We start from the raw sequence: 15565 nt of genomic DNA, 5'->3' as shown, positions 1-15565 counted from the left end.
TATTTAATACTGCTGTGTCAATTGTGGAAACATCAAGTTTTTGGGATCTATAATCTCCCGGGACATGAAGTGGGAGACCAATGTAGGGTCTATCATAAATAAGGCACAACAGTGAATGTACTTTCTGCGACAGCTGAGGAAATTCAACCTCCCACAGGAGCTGTTGATTCAGTTCTACACAGCGGTCATTGAGTCTGTTCTCAGCTCATCCATAACAATGTGATTTGGATCTCTATCTAATCATGACAAAAATAGATTACATCGAATAGTCAAGTGTGCTGAAAATATCATTGGTGCTAGTTTGCCCTCCTTACAGGACCTGTGCTATTCTAGAGTCTTGAAAAGGGCAGGGAAGATCATCACTGACCCTTCACATCCAGGCTACCATCTCTTTGAACTATTACCATCGGCCAGGTGTTATAGATTAATATGTGCCAAAACAAGCAGATATAATAACATTTTTTTCCCACAGACCATCAAGTATGTCAATGGTTAATTCAGCTTATTAGGCTGTATATTCTTTTTCCCAAGACTCCAGGGCCTCTGCAATATTGTTTATTGTTATTCTTGTTTCTTTCAAAGTTTATTTCAGTATTTTTTGCACTGAGTTGCACTTTGTACATATACGTATATGTATATTCATATTTTTGTCTTGGTTTTAATGGTTGTATGTATGTCGTTTATGTAATTCATACTTGGAGAGTCATCCAAACCGGAGTCAAATTCCTTGCACGTGCTCAAACTTGCCCAATAAATGTGATTCTGATTCTGATTTATAATTCACTGAATTTTATACCCACACCTGTATTTGCTTTCTAATGGAATTTTGATTTGACTAAAATGGATTTTTACCATTCATAATCTTTGCAGTCTAGAGGCAACTACAAGAAACGTGTGTCCGCTGATAATTTCAGATAGATTTGATTGATGCATATCCACTGACATTCTCTTAAACCAAATATACAACAGAAACTTTATCATCTATTATTAAGTGACATGGAGGAGGTTGACCACAGTACTGCATTGATTAACATAACACAGCAACATTATAGACTTGATCCAAAGCCCCTTGAAATGTATAAACTCTGGGCATTTTCATTTTTGTTTATCCACATGTACTACACTGTCAGCATTTCCCAGATTGCTTCAAACTATTATTTTAATAGCAGCATTTTCCTTATCTCTGTGGGTAAATGAGAAGAGGTAAGGAATTGGCTTGATTTCCTGCTAAGGCAAGTATTAGCTCCATTACCCTTAATATCCATTTACAAGGGACCAGCAATAAGCATTTCACCTTACATCAAATCCTAAAACATTTTGTCAGAACAAAAAAAGTGTTATCTTTGCAGTAACAATATATTTATCCCAAATCAATTTTCATCTTTGCAATATCTCTGAATCCTCATTCTCCATCCCCCGAAGGTAGGGAAGGGCATATTCATGAGGAAGTTAAAATATATTCATATTTATAAGTAGTAGAATGCCAGAAGTATCAGTGCCTACCTGCTGCCAGGTTCATAGAAATCCGGGCCTCTGCCAGATAAGGTGTATCACTCTTCGATCTCATTCTCCTGATGGGACGGCGATCTATATCCTCCTCAGAAGAATTAGCCATTAATGGATATGCAGCAAGAAAGGTAGGTCGGCGACCTAAGAGAAAGAGATTGAAGGAAAATATCAATATACACAGAAAAGGAAAGAATAAGTGGTTGTTTTGAAAAGGTGAATAAATCTGAACACAAAATTTGATCTACTGTCACATATACAATGTGAGCTGAATACAGGAAGAGAGAAGCAAATAAACTAGCAGCTATGACATAAGAATCTTTCTAGCAAACAGACAAGTAAGTTGAACAGTCTATGCTATATCCCACACTGTAACCTTTCACTTTAAATAACTAGCATCTTTTTAACCCATCCTATAGCAACATCTCCATTTTGAACTTTCTTGCCTTTTATACTATGATTCCACACTCATCACCAACTAATGCATTGTGGCTTTAACCTCATCTCCAACTACTTCTTGGCTATCTTCAACTGCTATTTATCTTTACTCCTTTCTTTTCTCTTCTAGATTCCCTCCCTTACTCAAATTCAGTAGTGATGTAATTTGGGCTCTAAGAACATCCATATTTTATTCGACTTTTAGCTCTATAACAACTCTGAGGAAATTCAAGCCTACATTATGCTCTCTGTCCTTCTATCAAGTTCATACAGTCTGCTCCTGCCAAGTATATAACTTCAGTATTGATCATAGATATTATCCTACAGTTTTTTTGTAAAACTACCATGTTTCTTTTCTAACTGTCAAAATGAGAATCTAGTGGACATTCTTCTCCTTGCCTAATTAATCTTAAACATGTAACCCTCCTACTCCTGGGGTATCATTATTCACTTATTTTCATACTCCACCAAACTCCCATGATCTCTCACTTTCTAATAACTTAACCTAACAAGAACGTTATTTTATATTTCTGGAGATTTGGAAAATAATGCTGCCCTTTCACAGTTTCACTCATTAAATTCCATCCATGCCACCAACTAATTCACTCAAAACTTCCTCATCAACCCTAATGCCCTCAACAATACAATAAACCAGCTTAATAGCTATCTTAATGTTCATAAACCAGGTAAGCTAGGCCTAGTTGAGATGCATTTCAGCCATGTCATTTCCTCCTGTATTTATATTATTCAGTGTTATGCTCTCTACAGAAATAATAGGCCTGTCTAGGACTGTTGGGGTGACTGTCCTGATTAGACAGGCTAAACGGGGGCAACTTTTTTTTTTTTTTTTGCATTTGCAGACTGTGTGATCATTTTGGAGTAGGAAATCCAGATGAACTTGACTTTTCAGGACATTTACATTCCAAGTCAATACAAACCTCTGTCTGATTCTCTGAATAGAAACTTTCTCAAAACTGAAATATGGGCAAAAATACCTTTTTCACTATTACACAACATTATGGTTTTCTGGACTGGACCTATCCGTCTGTTATTTAAATCTTCAGCATCCATTGTTTTGGTTAAGGTTCCCACACACAAAACGAATGGTGACCAAGTCTTGATCTATCATTATAAAATTATACCAATCCTAAGGGACCACATTTTCCCACTAATGTGTAAAGAAAGTACTACATCTAGCTTTTAACTCAGTACTTCTAAATTTGCAGTATATTACTACATTATTTGACCTACTTAGGTGCATCTGTCTGACACTTTTGCTTTTATACTTGTATATCTAACTAGAGCTTCCCAGAGCGCCAAAACAGTTATTGGAGGGAATTCTTAATTTGACATATATAGCATGTCCCACAAGCCCCATCTGAGACTTGAATTCTGTTACTGAAATGCCACTTCTATCACCTTTTCAACCCAGCAGTTCAGGTGACTTCGGGTCTATGTTAAAACAATGAAAACTTTAAATATCGAACGCTCGGATGAGCAAAAACGCATATAATTGAAATCGCTATTCAAGTCTCTGTCACTGAAAGCATTTTACTTATTACAGTTAAATCAGCCAAAAGGAACTCTAAACTACATCTTAATATATAAACAACCATTCACATTTTTCCAGTAGGCAGGGTGTCATTAACAACAACATAATCCCCTTTTATGTATAAGGTAGCTTGTGACTTTTCTTCAGGCTGATTCATTCAGTTGTTTGCCTTCTTTCCTAAACAAAAGAGACAGAGCATGAAGGAATGCTACCCAGTAGTAATCTACAGAGATAACTACATGAAAGGGATAAATTATTAAAACAGTCTTATCAGTCATTTATCTCATTAAGGAATGGTAAACATGTTCTTCTACTTTATAAGCAGGTATTTTTCAAGTGATTATCTAATTGCATTTTCATTTCCTATGTTAAATGCAACAACACTTTGACTTGAGAGGTTATGGCTCACTTCATAATTTCAACAGCTACCAGTACAACCTTCTTTAAAAATGTGTCGAGCTAAAATATGTGTGATAATGCAACTTGAACATATATTTACATAGTTTATAAATATTAAGCTGTATTTTCAGTCTAGTTTGTGTCTTTCGGCTTTTCCCGGTTAGGGGTCGCCACAGCGGAATTACGATCCGCTAATGATTGGCAGTTGATTTTTACATACCGGCTTGCCAGGCCTGACGCACAACCTTCAACGAAGGTATGCCCATTCACGCATGTCTCTATGCAGAAGACGCTCTAGCTGAGAATCGAACCGGTCAGCGTCTTACTGTGAGGCGACAACACTACCGCAGCACCACCACCACGGGTTCTGTATTTTCAGTCTAGTAACACAGCTAATTTGCTTTGGCTGTCGAGCAGGGCATTTAGTAAAATATCCACACTTTTTTGGGAATCAAGGCTTACTATTTCGTACTCTGAGTCATTCTAGGAAGTCTTGCAGCAAGGACTGTTACAATGAATGTACTGCAGCCATGCAAATATACCCAGAGTAATAGGAGCTATTCAAAAAATGGAATCATTGCTGTATGTCAAGCTTTATACTCATTACTGCACATATCTCAGGGGCAGTGTAAATTTTATGGGCACATATCGGAGGCCCAGTGTCAGCTGTATGGGCACATATCTCAGGTCCAGTGTCATCTATATGGGCACATATCTCAGGTCCAGTGCCAGGTCTATAGGCACATATCTCAGGTGCAGTGCCATCTCTATGGCACATATCTCATGTAAAGTGTCATCTCTATGGGCACATATCTCAGGTCCAGTGACATCTCTAAGGGCACATATCTTAGGTGCAGTGTGCCAGCTCTATGGGCACATATTTCAGGTCCAGTGTCAGCTCTATGGGCACAAATCTCTGGTTCAGTGTCAGTTCTATGGGCACATATCTCAGGTGCAGTGTCAGCTCTATGGGCACATATCTCAGGTCCAATGTCGGCTCTGTAGGAACATATATCAGGTCCACTGTCAGCTCAATGGGCACATATCTCAGGTCCAGTGTCACATCTATGGACACAGATCTCAGGTCCACTATCAGCTCTATGGGCACATATCTCAGGTCCAGTGTCTGCTCTATGGGCACATATCTCAGGTCCAGTGTCTGCTCTATGGGCACATATCACAGGTCCAGTGTCTGCTCTATGGGCACATATCTCAGATCTACTGTCAGCTTAATGGGCACATAGCTCAGGTCCAGTGTCTGCTCTATGGGCACATATCCCAGATCCAGTGTTGTCTCTATGGGCACATATCTCAGCTGCAGTGTCAGCTATATGGGCACATATCTCAGGTGTAGTGTCAACTCTATGGGCACATATCTCAGATCTGTCAGCTCAAAGGGCACATAACTCAGGTCCAGTGACAGCTCTATGGGCACATATCTCAGATCCAGTGTCACCTCTATGAGCACATATCTCAGGTCCACTGTCAGCTCTATGGGCACATATCTCAGGTCCAGTGACAGCTCTATAGACACATATCTCAGGTCCACTGTCAGCTCTATGGGCACATATATCAGGTCCACTGTCAGCTCTATGGGCACATATCTCAGATCCAGTGTCAACTCTATGGGCACATATCCCAGGTCAACTGTCAGCTCTATGGACACATATCTGACATGTAGTGTCAGCTCTATCGGCACATATCTCAGATCTGTCAGCTCAATGGGCAAATAGCTCAGGTGCAGTGTCAGCTCGATGGGCACATATCTCAGGTCCACTGTCAGCTCTATAGGCACATATCTCACGTGTAGTGTGAACTCTATGGGCACATATCTAAGGTCCAGTTTCAGCTCTATGGCACATATCTCAGGTCAACTGCCACTTCTATGGGCACATATCTCAGGCCCAGTGTCAGCTCTATTGGCATATATCTCAGGCCCAGTGACAACCCTATGGTCACATATCTCAGGTCCAGTGTCTACTCTATGGCCACATATCTCAGGTCCACTGTCAGCTCTATGGGCACATATCTCAGGTCCACTGTCCGCCCTATGGGCACATATCTCAGGTCCACTGTCAGCTCTATGGGCACATATCTCAGGTCCATTGTCAACTCTATGGGCACATATCTTAGGTGCAGTGTCACTTCCATGGGCACATATATCAGGGCTATGGTCAGCTCTATGAATACATATCTCAGTTCCACTGTCAGCTCTACTGGCACATATCTCAGGTCCAGTGACATCACTAAGGGCACATATCCTAGGTGCAGTGTCAGCCCTATGGGCACATATCTTAGGTCCAGTGTCAGCACTATGGGCACATATTTCAGGTCCCGTGTCAGCTCTATGGGCACATATCTCAGGTCAAGTGTCAGTTCTACGGGCACATTTCTCAGGTTCAGTGTCAGCTCTATGGGCACATACTTCAGGTCCAATGTCTGCTCCATGGACACATAGCTCAGGAGGAGTGTCAGTTCTATGAGCACATATCTCAGGTACATTTTCAGCTCAATGGGACATTTCTCAAGTCCAGTGCCAGTTCTTTGGCCACATATCTCAGGTACACTGTCAGCTTTATGGGCACATATTAGGGGTCCAGTGTCATCTCCATGTGCACATATCTCAAGTCCACTGTCAGCTCTATAGGCACATATCTCAGGTCCAGTGTCATCTCTATGGGCACATATCTCAGGTGCAGTGTCAGCTCTATGGGCACATATCTCAGGTCCACTGTCAGCACATAGGGCAAAAATCTCATGTCCAGTTTCAGCTCTATGGGCACATATTTCAGGTACAGTATCAGCTCTATGGGCACATATCTCAGGTCCAGTATCAGCTCTATGTGCAGATATCTCAGGTCCATTGTCAGCTCTATGGGCACATATCTCAAATTCAGTGTCAACTCTATTGGCATATATTTCAGGTGCAGTGTCAGGCCTATGGCCACATTTCTCAGGTACACTCTCAGCTCTATGGACACATATCTCAGTGTCAGCTCCACTGGGCACATATCTCAGGTCCAGTGTCTAGTCTATGGGCACATATCTCAGCTTCAGTGTCTGCTCTATGGGCACATATCTCAGGTCCACTGTCAGCTCTATAGACACATATCTCAGGTCCAGTGTCAGCTCTATGGGCACATAGCTCAGGTGCAGTGTCAGCTCTATGGCACATATCACAGCAACAGTGTCTGCTCTATGGGCACATATCTCAGAGCCAGTGTCTTCTCTATGGGCACATATCTCAGGTACACTATCATCTCTATGGGCACATATCTCAAGTGCAGTGTCAGCTCTATGGGCACATATCTCAGGTCCAGTGTTTGTTCTATGGGCAAATATCTCAGGTGCACTGTTAGCTCTGTGAGCACATATCTCAGGTCCAGTGTTTTCTCTATGGGCACATGTCAGGTCCAGTGTCTGCTCTATGGGCACATATCTCAGGTGCTGTGTCAGCTCTATGAATACATATTTCAGGTCCAGTGTCTGCTCTATGGGCACATATCTCAGGACCAGTGTCAGCTCTATGAGCACATATTTCAGGTCCAGTGTCAGATCAATGGGCACACATTTCAGGTCCAGTGTCATCTCCATGGGCACATATCTCAGGTGCTGTGTCAGCTCTATTGGAACATATCTCAGGTCCAGTGTCAGCTTCATGGGCACATATCTCAGGTCCAATGTTTGCAGTGTGGGCACATATCTCAGGTCCAGTGTCTGCTCTGTGGGCACATATTTCAGGTGCAGTGTCAGCTCTGTGGGCACATATCTCAGGTCCACTGTCAGCTGTACGGGCCCATAACTCAGGTCCACTGTTAGCTCTGTGGGCACATATCTCAGGTCGAGTATCAGCTCTATGGGCACATATCTCAGGTCCAGTGTGTCTGCTCTGTGGGCACATATCTCAGGTGCAGTGTCAGCACTGTGGCCACATATCTCAGGTCCACTGTCAGCTCTATGGGCACATATCCCAGTGCCAGTGTTTGCTCTATAGGCATGTATCTCTGGTCCAGTCTCAGCTCTATGAGCACACATCTCAGGTCCACTGTCAGCTCTATGGGCACATAACTCAGGTCCACTGTCAGCTCTATGGGCACATATCTCAGGTCCAGTGTCAGTTCTATGGGCACATATCTCAGGTGCAGGGTCAGCTCTATGGGCACATATCACAGCAACAGTGTCTGCTCTATGGGCACATATCTCACAGACAGTGTCTTCTCTATGGGCACATATCTCAGGTACACTATCAGCTCTATTGGCACATATTTCAAGTGCAGTGTCAGCTCTATGGGCACATATCTCAGGTGCAGTGTCTGTTCTATGGGCAAATATCTCAGGTGCACTGTTAGCTCTGTGAGCACATATCTCAGGTCCAGTGTTTGCTCTATGGGCACATGTGTCAGGTCCAGTGTCTGCTCTATGGGCACATATCTCAGGTCCAGTGTCAGCTGTATGAGCACATATTTCAGGTCCAGTGTCAGCTCAATGGGCACACATTTCAGGTCCAGTGTCATCTCCATGGGCACATATCTCAGGTCCAGTGTCGGCTCTATGGGAACATATCTCAGGTCCACTGTCAGCTCCATGGGCACATATCTCAGGTCCAGTGTCTGCTCTGTGGGCACATATCTCAGGTGCAGTGTCAGCACTGTGGGCACATATCTCAGGTCCACTGTCAGCTCTACGGGCACATATCTCAGGTCCAGTGTTAGCTCTGTGGGCAAATATCTCAGGTCGAGTATCAGCTCTATGGGCACATAGCTCAGGTTCATTGTCAGCTGTATGGGCACATATCTTAGGCCCAGTGTTAACTCTATGGGGATAAATTTCAGGTCCAGTTTCAGCTCTATGGCCACATATCTCAGGGCCAGTGTCTGCTCTGTGGGCACATATCTCAGGTGCAGTGCCAGCACTGTGGCCACATATCTCAGGTCCACTGTCAGCTCTATGGGCACATATCCCAGTGCCAGTGTTTGCTCTATGGGCATGTATCTCTGGTCCAGTCTCAGCTCTATGAGCACACATCTCAGGTCCACTGTCAGCTCTATGGGCACATACCTCAGGTCCAGTGCCAGCTCTATGGGCACATATCTCAGGTCCAGTGTCTGCTCTGTGGGCACATATCTCAGGTGCAGTGTCAGCACTGTGGCCACATATCTCAGGTCCACTGTCAGCTCTATGGGCACATATCCCAGTGCCAGTGTTTGCTCTATGGGCATGTATCTCTGGTCCAGTCTCAGCTCTATGAGCACACATCTCAGGTCCACTGTCAGCTCTATGGGCACATACCTCAGGTCCACTGTCAGCTCTATGGGCACATATCTCAGGTCCAATGTCAGTTCTATGGGCACATATCTCAGGTGCAGGGTCAGCTCTATGGGCACATATCACAGCAACAGTGTCTGCTCTATGGGCACATATCTCAGAGACATTGTCTTGTCTATGGGCACATCTCAGGTACACTATCAGCTCTATTGGCACATATTTCAAGTGCTGTGTCAGCTCTATGGGCACATATCTTAGGTACAGTGTCTGTTCTATGGGCAAATATCTCAGGTCGAGTATCAGCTCTATGGGCACATATCTCAGGTTCATTGTCAGCTGTATGGGCACATATTTTAGGCCCAGTGTTAACTCTATGGGGATAAATTTCAGGTCCAGTGTCAGCTCTATGGCCACATATCTCAGGTCCAGTGTCATCTCTATGGGCAAATATCTCAGGTGCAGTGTCAGCTCTATAGGCACATATTTCAGATCCAGTGTCAGTTCTATGGGCAGATATTTCAGCTGCAGTGTCAGCTCTATGACCACATATCTCAGATCCAGTGTCTGCTCCATGGACACATACCTGAGGTGCAGTGTAAGCCCTATGGGCACATATCTCAGCTGTACTGTTAGCTCTATGTGGACATAGCTCAGGTCCAGTGTCTGCTCTATGATCACATATCTCAGGTCCAGTGTCAGCTCTATGAACACATATCTCAGGTGCAGTGCCAGCTCTACAGGCACATACCTCAGGTCCACTGTCAACTCTATGGGCACATATCTCAGGTCCCGTGTCAGCTCTATGGGCACATATCTCAGATTCAGTGTCAACTCGATAGGCACATATCTCAGCTCCACTGTCAGCTCTATGGGCACATATCTCATGTGCAGTGTCAACTCTATGGGCACATATCTCAGGTCCAGTGTCAGCTCTATGGTACATCTCAGGTCAAGTGCCACTTCTATGGCCACAAATCTCAGGTCCAGTGTCTGTTCTATGGGCACATATCTCAGGTCCAGTCTCAGGTATATGAGCACATATCTCAGCTGCAGTGTCAGTTCTATAGGCACATATCATAGGTCCACTGTCAACTCTATGGGCACATATCTCAGGTCCAGTGTCAGCTCTATGGGCAAATATCTCAGATCAAGTGTCACCTCTATGGGCACATATCTCAGCTCCACTGTCAGTTCTATGGGCACATATCTCATGTACAGTGTCAACTCTATGGGCACATACCTAAGGTCCAGTGTCAGCTCTATGGCACATCTTAGGTCAAGTGCCACTTCTATGGCCACATATCACAGGTCCAGTGTCTGCTCTATGTGCACATATCTCAGGTGCAGTGTCAGCTCCATAGGCACATATCTCAGGTCCACTATCAGCTCTATGGGCACATATCTCAGGTCCACTGTCAGCTCTATGAGCACATATCTTAGGCACAGTGACAACCCTATGGGCATATCTCTAAGGTCCAGTGCCAGATCTATGGCCACATATCTCAGGTCAAGTGCCACTTCTATGGGCACATCTCAGGTCCAGTGTCAAACTAATGGGCACATATCTCATATCCAGTACCTAACCTGTCGGCACATATCTCAGGTCCAGTCTCAGCTCTATGAGCACATATCTCATATGCAGTGTCAGCTGTATAGGCACATATCTCAGGTCCACTGTCAACTCTATCGGCACATATCTAAGGTGCAGTGTCAGCTCTATGGGAACATATCTCAGATCCAGTGTCAGTTCTATGGGCACATATCTCAGGTTCATTGTCAGCTCTATGGGCACATATTTCAGGTGCAGTGTCAGCTCTATGGGCACATATCTCAGATCCAGTATCAGCTCTATGGGCATATATCTCAAGTGCAGTGTCAGCTTTATGGGCACATATCTCAGGTCCACTCTCTGCTCTATGGGCACATATCTCAGGTCAACTGTCAGCTCTATGGGCACATATTTCAGGTCCAGTGTCAGCTCTATGGGCATATATCTCAGGTGAAGTGTCAGCTCTATGGGCACATATCTCAGGTCCACTCTCTGCTCTATGGGCATATATCTCAGGTCAACTGTCAGCTCTATGGGCACATATCACAGTGCCAGTGTCTGCTCTATGGGCATGTATCTCAGGTCCAGTCTCAGCTCTATAAGCACATATCTCAAATGCAGTGTCAGCTCGATAGGCACATAACTGAGGTCCACTGTGAGCTCTATGGGCACATATCTCAGATCCAGTGTCAGGTCTATGGGCACATATCTCAAGTCCACTATCAGCTCTATGGGCACATATCTCAGGTCCACTGTCAGCTCTATGGGCACATATCTTAGGTGCAGTGTCAACCCTATGGCCAGATATCTAAGGTCCAGTGTCAGCTCTATGGGCTCATATCTCAGGTCAAGTGCCACTTCTATGGGCACATATCTCAGGCCTAGTGTCTGCTCTATGAGTACATATCTCAGGTGCAGTGTCAGCTCCATAGGCACATAACTGAAGTCCACTGTGAGCTCTATGGGCACATATCACAGATCCAGTGTCAGCTCTATGAGCACATATCTCAGGCACAGTGACAACCCTATAGGCATATATCTAAGGTCCAGTGTCAGATCTATGACCACATATCTCAGGTCAAGTGCCACTTCTATGGGCACATCTCAGATCCAGTGTCAAACCTATGGGCACATATCTCAGGTCCATTGTCAGTTTTATGGCTACATATCTCAGGTCCAGTATCAGCTCTATGGGCACATATTTCAGGTGCAGTGTCAGCTCTATGGGCACATATCTCAGATCCAGTGTCAGCTCTATGGGCATATATCTCAGGTGCAGTGTCAGCTCTATATGCACATATCTCAGGTCCACTCTCTGCTCTATGGGCACATATCTCAGGTCAACTGTCAGCTCTATGGGCACATATTTCAGGTCCAGTGCCAGCTCTATGGGCACATATCTCAGTGCCAGTGTCTGCTCTATGGGCATGTATCTCAGGTCCAGTCTCAGCTCTATGAGCACATATCTCAGATGCAGTGTCAGCTCGATAGGCACATAACTGATGTCCACTGTGAGCTCTATGGGCACATATCTCAGATCCAGTGCCAGCTCTATGGGCACATATCTCAGGTCCAGTGTCTGCTCTGTGGGCACATATCTCAGGTGCAGTGTCAGCACTGTGGCCACATATCTCAGGTCCACTGTCAGCTCTATGGGCACATATCCAAGTGCCAGTGTTTGCTCTATGGGCATGTATCTCTGGTCCAGTCTCAGCTCTATGAGCACACATCTCAGGTCCACTGTCAGCTCTATGGGCACATACCTCAGGTCCACTGTCAGCTCTATGGGCACATATCTCAGGTCCAGTGTCAGTTCTATGGGCACATATCTCAGGTGCAGGGTCAGCTCTATGGGCACATATCACAGCAACAGTGTCTGCTCTATGGGCACATATCTCAGAGGCAGTGTCTTCTCTATGGGCACATATCTCAGGTACACTATCAGCTCTATTGGCACATATTTTAAGTGCAGTGTCAGCTCTATGGGCACATATCTCAGGTACAGTGTCTGTTCTATGGGCAAATATCTCAGGTGCACTGTTAGCTCTGTGAGCACATATCTCAGGTCCAGTGTTTTCTCTATGGGCACATGTGTCAGGTCCAGTGTCTGCTCTGTGGGCACATATCTCAAGTCCAGTGTCAGCTGTATGAGCACATATTTCAGGTCCAGTGTCAGCTCAATGGGCACACATTTCAGGTCCAGTGTCATCTCCATGGGCACATATCTCAGGTGCTGTGTCAGCTCTATGGGCACATATCTCAGGTCCAGTGTCGGCTCTATGGGAACATATCTCAGGTCCACTGTCAGCTCCATGGGCACATATCTCAGGTCCAGTGTTTGCTCTGTGGGCACATATCTCAGGTCCAGTGTCTGCTCTGTCGGCACATATCTCAGGTGCAGTGTCAGCACTGTGGGCACATATCTCAGGTCCACTGTCAGCTCTACGGGCCCATATCTCAGGTCCAGTGTTAGCTCTGTGGGCAAATATCTCAGGTCGAGTATCAACTCTATGGGCACATATCTCAGGTTCATTGTCAGCTGTATGGTCACATATCTTAGGCCCAGTGTTAACTCTATGGGGATAAATTTCAGGTCCAGTGTCAGCTCTATGGCCACATATCTCAGGTCCAGTGTCATCTCTATGGGCAAATATCTCAGGTGCAGTGTCAGCTCTATGACCACATATCTCAGATCCAGTGTCTGCTCTATGGACACATATCTGAGGTGCAGTGTAAGCTCTATGGGCACATATCTCAGCTGTACTGTCAGCTCTATGTGGACATAGCTCATGTCCAGTGTCTGCTCTATGATCACATATCTCAGGTCCAGTGTCAGCTCTATGAACACATATCTCAGGTGCAGTGCCAGCTCTACAGGCACATACCTCAGGTCCACTGTCAACTCTATGGGCACATATCTCAGGTCCCGTGTCAGCTCTATGGGCACATATCTCAGATTCAGTGTCAGCTCGATAGGCACATATCTCAGCTCCACTGTCAGCTCTATGGGCACATATCTCATGTGCAGTGTCAACTCTATGGGCACATATCTGAGGTCCAGTGTCAGCTCTATGGCACATCTCAGGTCAAGTGCCACTTCTTTGGCTACATATCTCAGGTCCAGTGTCTGCTCTATGGGCACATATCTCACGTCAACTGTCAGCTCTATGGGCACATATCACAGTGCCAGTGTCTGCTCTATGGGCATGTATCTCAGGTCCAGTCTCAGCTCTATAAGCACATATCTCAAATGCAGTGTCAGCTCAATAGGCACATAACTGAGGTCCACTGTGAGCTCTATGGGCACATATCTCAGGTCCAGTGTCAGCTCTGTGGGCACATATCTCAGATCCAGTGTCAGCTCTATGGGCACATATCTCAGCTCCACTGTCAGCTCTATGGGCACATATCTCATGTGCAGTGTCAACTCTTTGGGCACATATCTAAGGTCCAGTGTCAGCTCTATGGCACATCTCAGGTCAAGTGCCACTTCTATGGCCACATATCTCAGGCCTGGTGTCTGCTCTATGAGTACATATCTCAGGTGCAGTGTCAGCTCCATAGGCACATAACTGAAGTCCACTGTGAGCTCTATGGGCACATATCACAGATCCAGTGTCAGCTCTATGAGCACATATCTCAGGCACAGTGACAACCCTATGGGCATATATCTAAGGTCCAGTGTCAGATCTATGACCACATATCTCAGGTCAAGTGCCACTTCTATGGGCACATCTCAGATCCAGTGTCAAACCTATGGGCACATATCTCATATCCAGTACCTACTCTGTCGGCACATATCTCATGTCCAGTCTCATCTCTATGAGCACATATCTCTTATGCAGTGTCAGCTCTATAGTCACATATCTCAGGTCCACTGTCAACTCTACGGGCACATATCTCAAGTCCACTGTCAACTCTATTGGCACATATCTAAGGTGCAGTGTCAGCTCTGTGGGAACATATCTCAGGTCCACTGTAATCTCTATGGGCACATATCTCCGGTTCAGTGTCAGTTCTATGGTTACATATCTCACAGTGTCAGCTCTACGGGCACATATCTCAGATCCAGTGTCAGTTCTATGGGCACATATCTCAGGTTCATTGTCAGCTTTATGGGTACATATCTCAGGTCCAGTATCAGCTCTATGGGCACATATCTCAGATCCAGTGTCAGCTCTATGGGCATATATCTCAGGTGCAGTGTCAGCTCTATATGCACATATCTCAGGTCCACTCTCTGCTCTATGGGCACATATCTCAGGTCAACTGTCAGCTCTATGGGCACATATTTCAGGTCCAGTGCCAGCTCTATGGGCACATATCTCAGTGCCAGTGTCTGCTCGATGGGCATGTATCTCAGGTCCAGTCTCAGCTCTATGAGCACATATCTCAGATGCAGTGTCAGCTCGATAGGCACATAACTGATGTCCACTGTGAGCTCTATGGGCACATATCTCAGATCCAGTGCCAGCTCTATGGGCACATATCTCAGGTCCAGTGTCTGCTCTGTGGGCACATATCTCAGGTCCAGTGTCAAACCTATGGCCACATATCTCAGGTCCATTGTCAGCTCTATGGGCACATATCCCAGTGCCAGTGTGTGCTCTATGGGCATGTATCTCTTGTTCAGTCTCAGCTCTATGAGCACATATCTCAGGTCCACTGTCAGCTCTATGGGCACATACTTCAGGTCCACTGTCAGCTCTATGGGCACATATCTCAGGTCCAGTGTCAGCTCTATGGGCACATATCTCAGGTGCAGGGTCAGCTCTATGGGCACATATCACAGCAACAGTGTCTGCTCTATGGGCACATATCTCAGAGGCAGTGTCTTCTCTATGGGCACATATCTC

At 45.2% G+C, this 15565-nt stretch overlaps 1 protein-coding gene across 2 annotated transcripts in view; it reads right to left on the bottom strand.

The window, feature by feature from the left end:
• The window catches only part of PHACTR1 (phosphatase and actin regulator 1), a 1877004-nt gene that overhangs the window by 1423961 nt on the left and 437478 nt on the right, over nucleotides 1-15565 (bottom strand). For both annotated transcript variants that reach the window (XM_044064898.1, XM_044064897.1), the window contains exon 3: nucleotides 1504-1650. In XM_044064898.1, coding sequence (XP_043920833.1) covers nucleotides 1504-1650 — 147 coding nt within the window. The remainder of the gene's footprint in view (nucleotides 1-1503; nucleotides 1651-15565) is intronic.

Source organism: Protopterus annectens, chromosome 3.part0 (genome assembly GCF_019279795.1).
Source record: "Protopterus annectens isolate FY-2018-M chromosome 3.part0, PAN1.0, whole genome shotgun sequence".
NCBI classification, from domain to species: Eukaryota; Metazoa; Chordata; order Ceratodontiformes; family Protopteridae; genus Protopterus; species Protopterus annectens.
The sequence above is the reverse complement of the archived record's forward strand: the minus strand, read 5'-3'. Positions and strand labels throughout refer to the sequence as shown.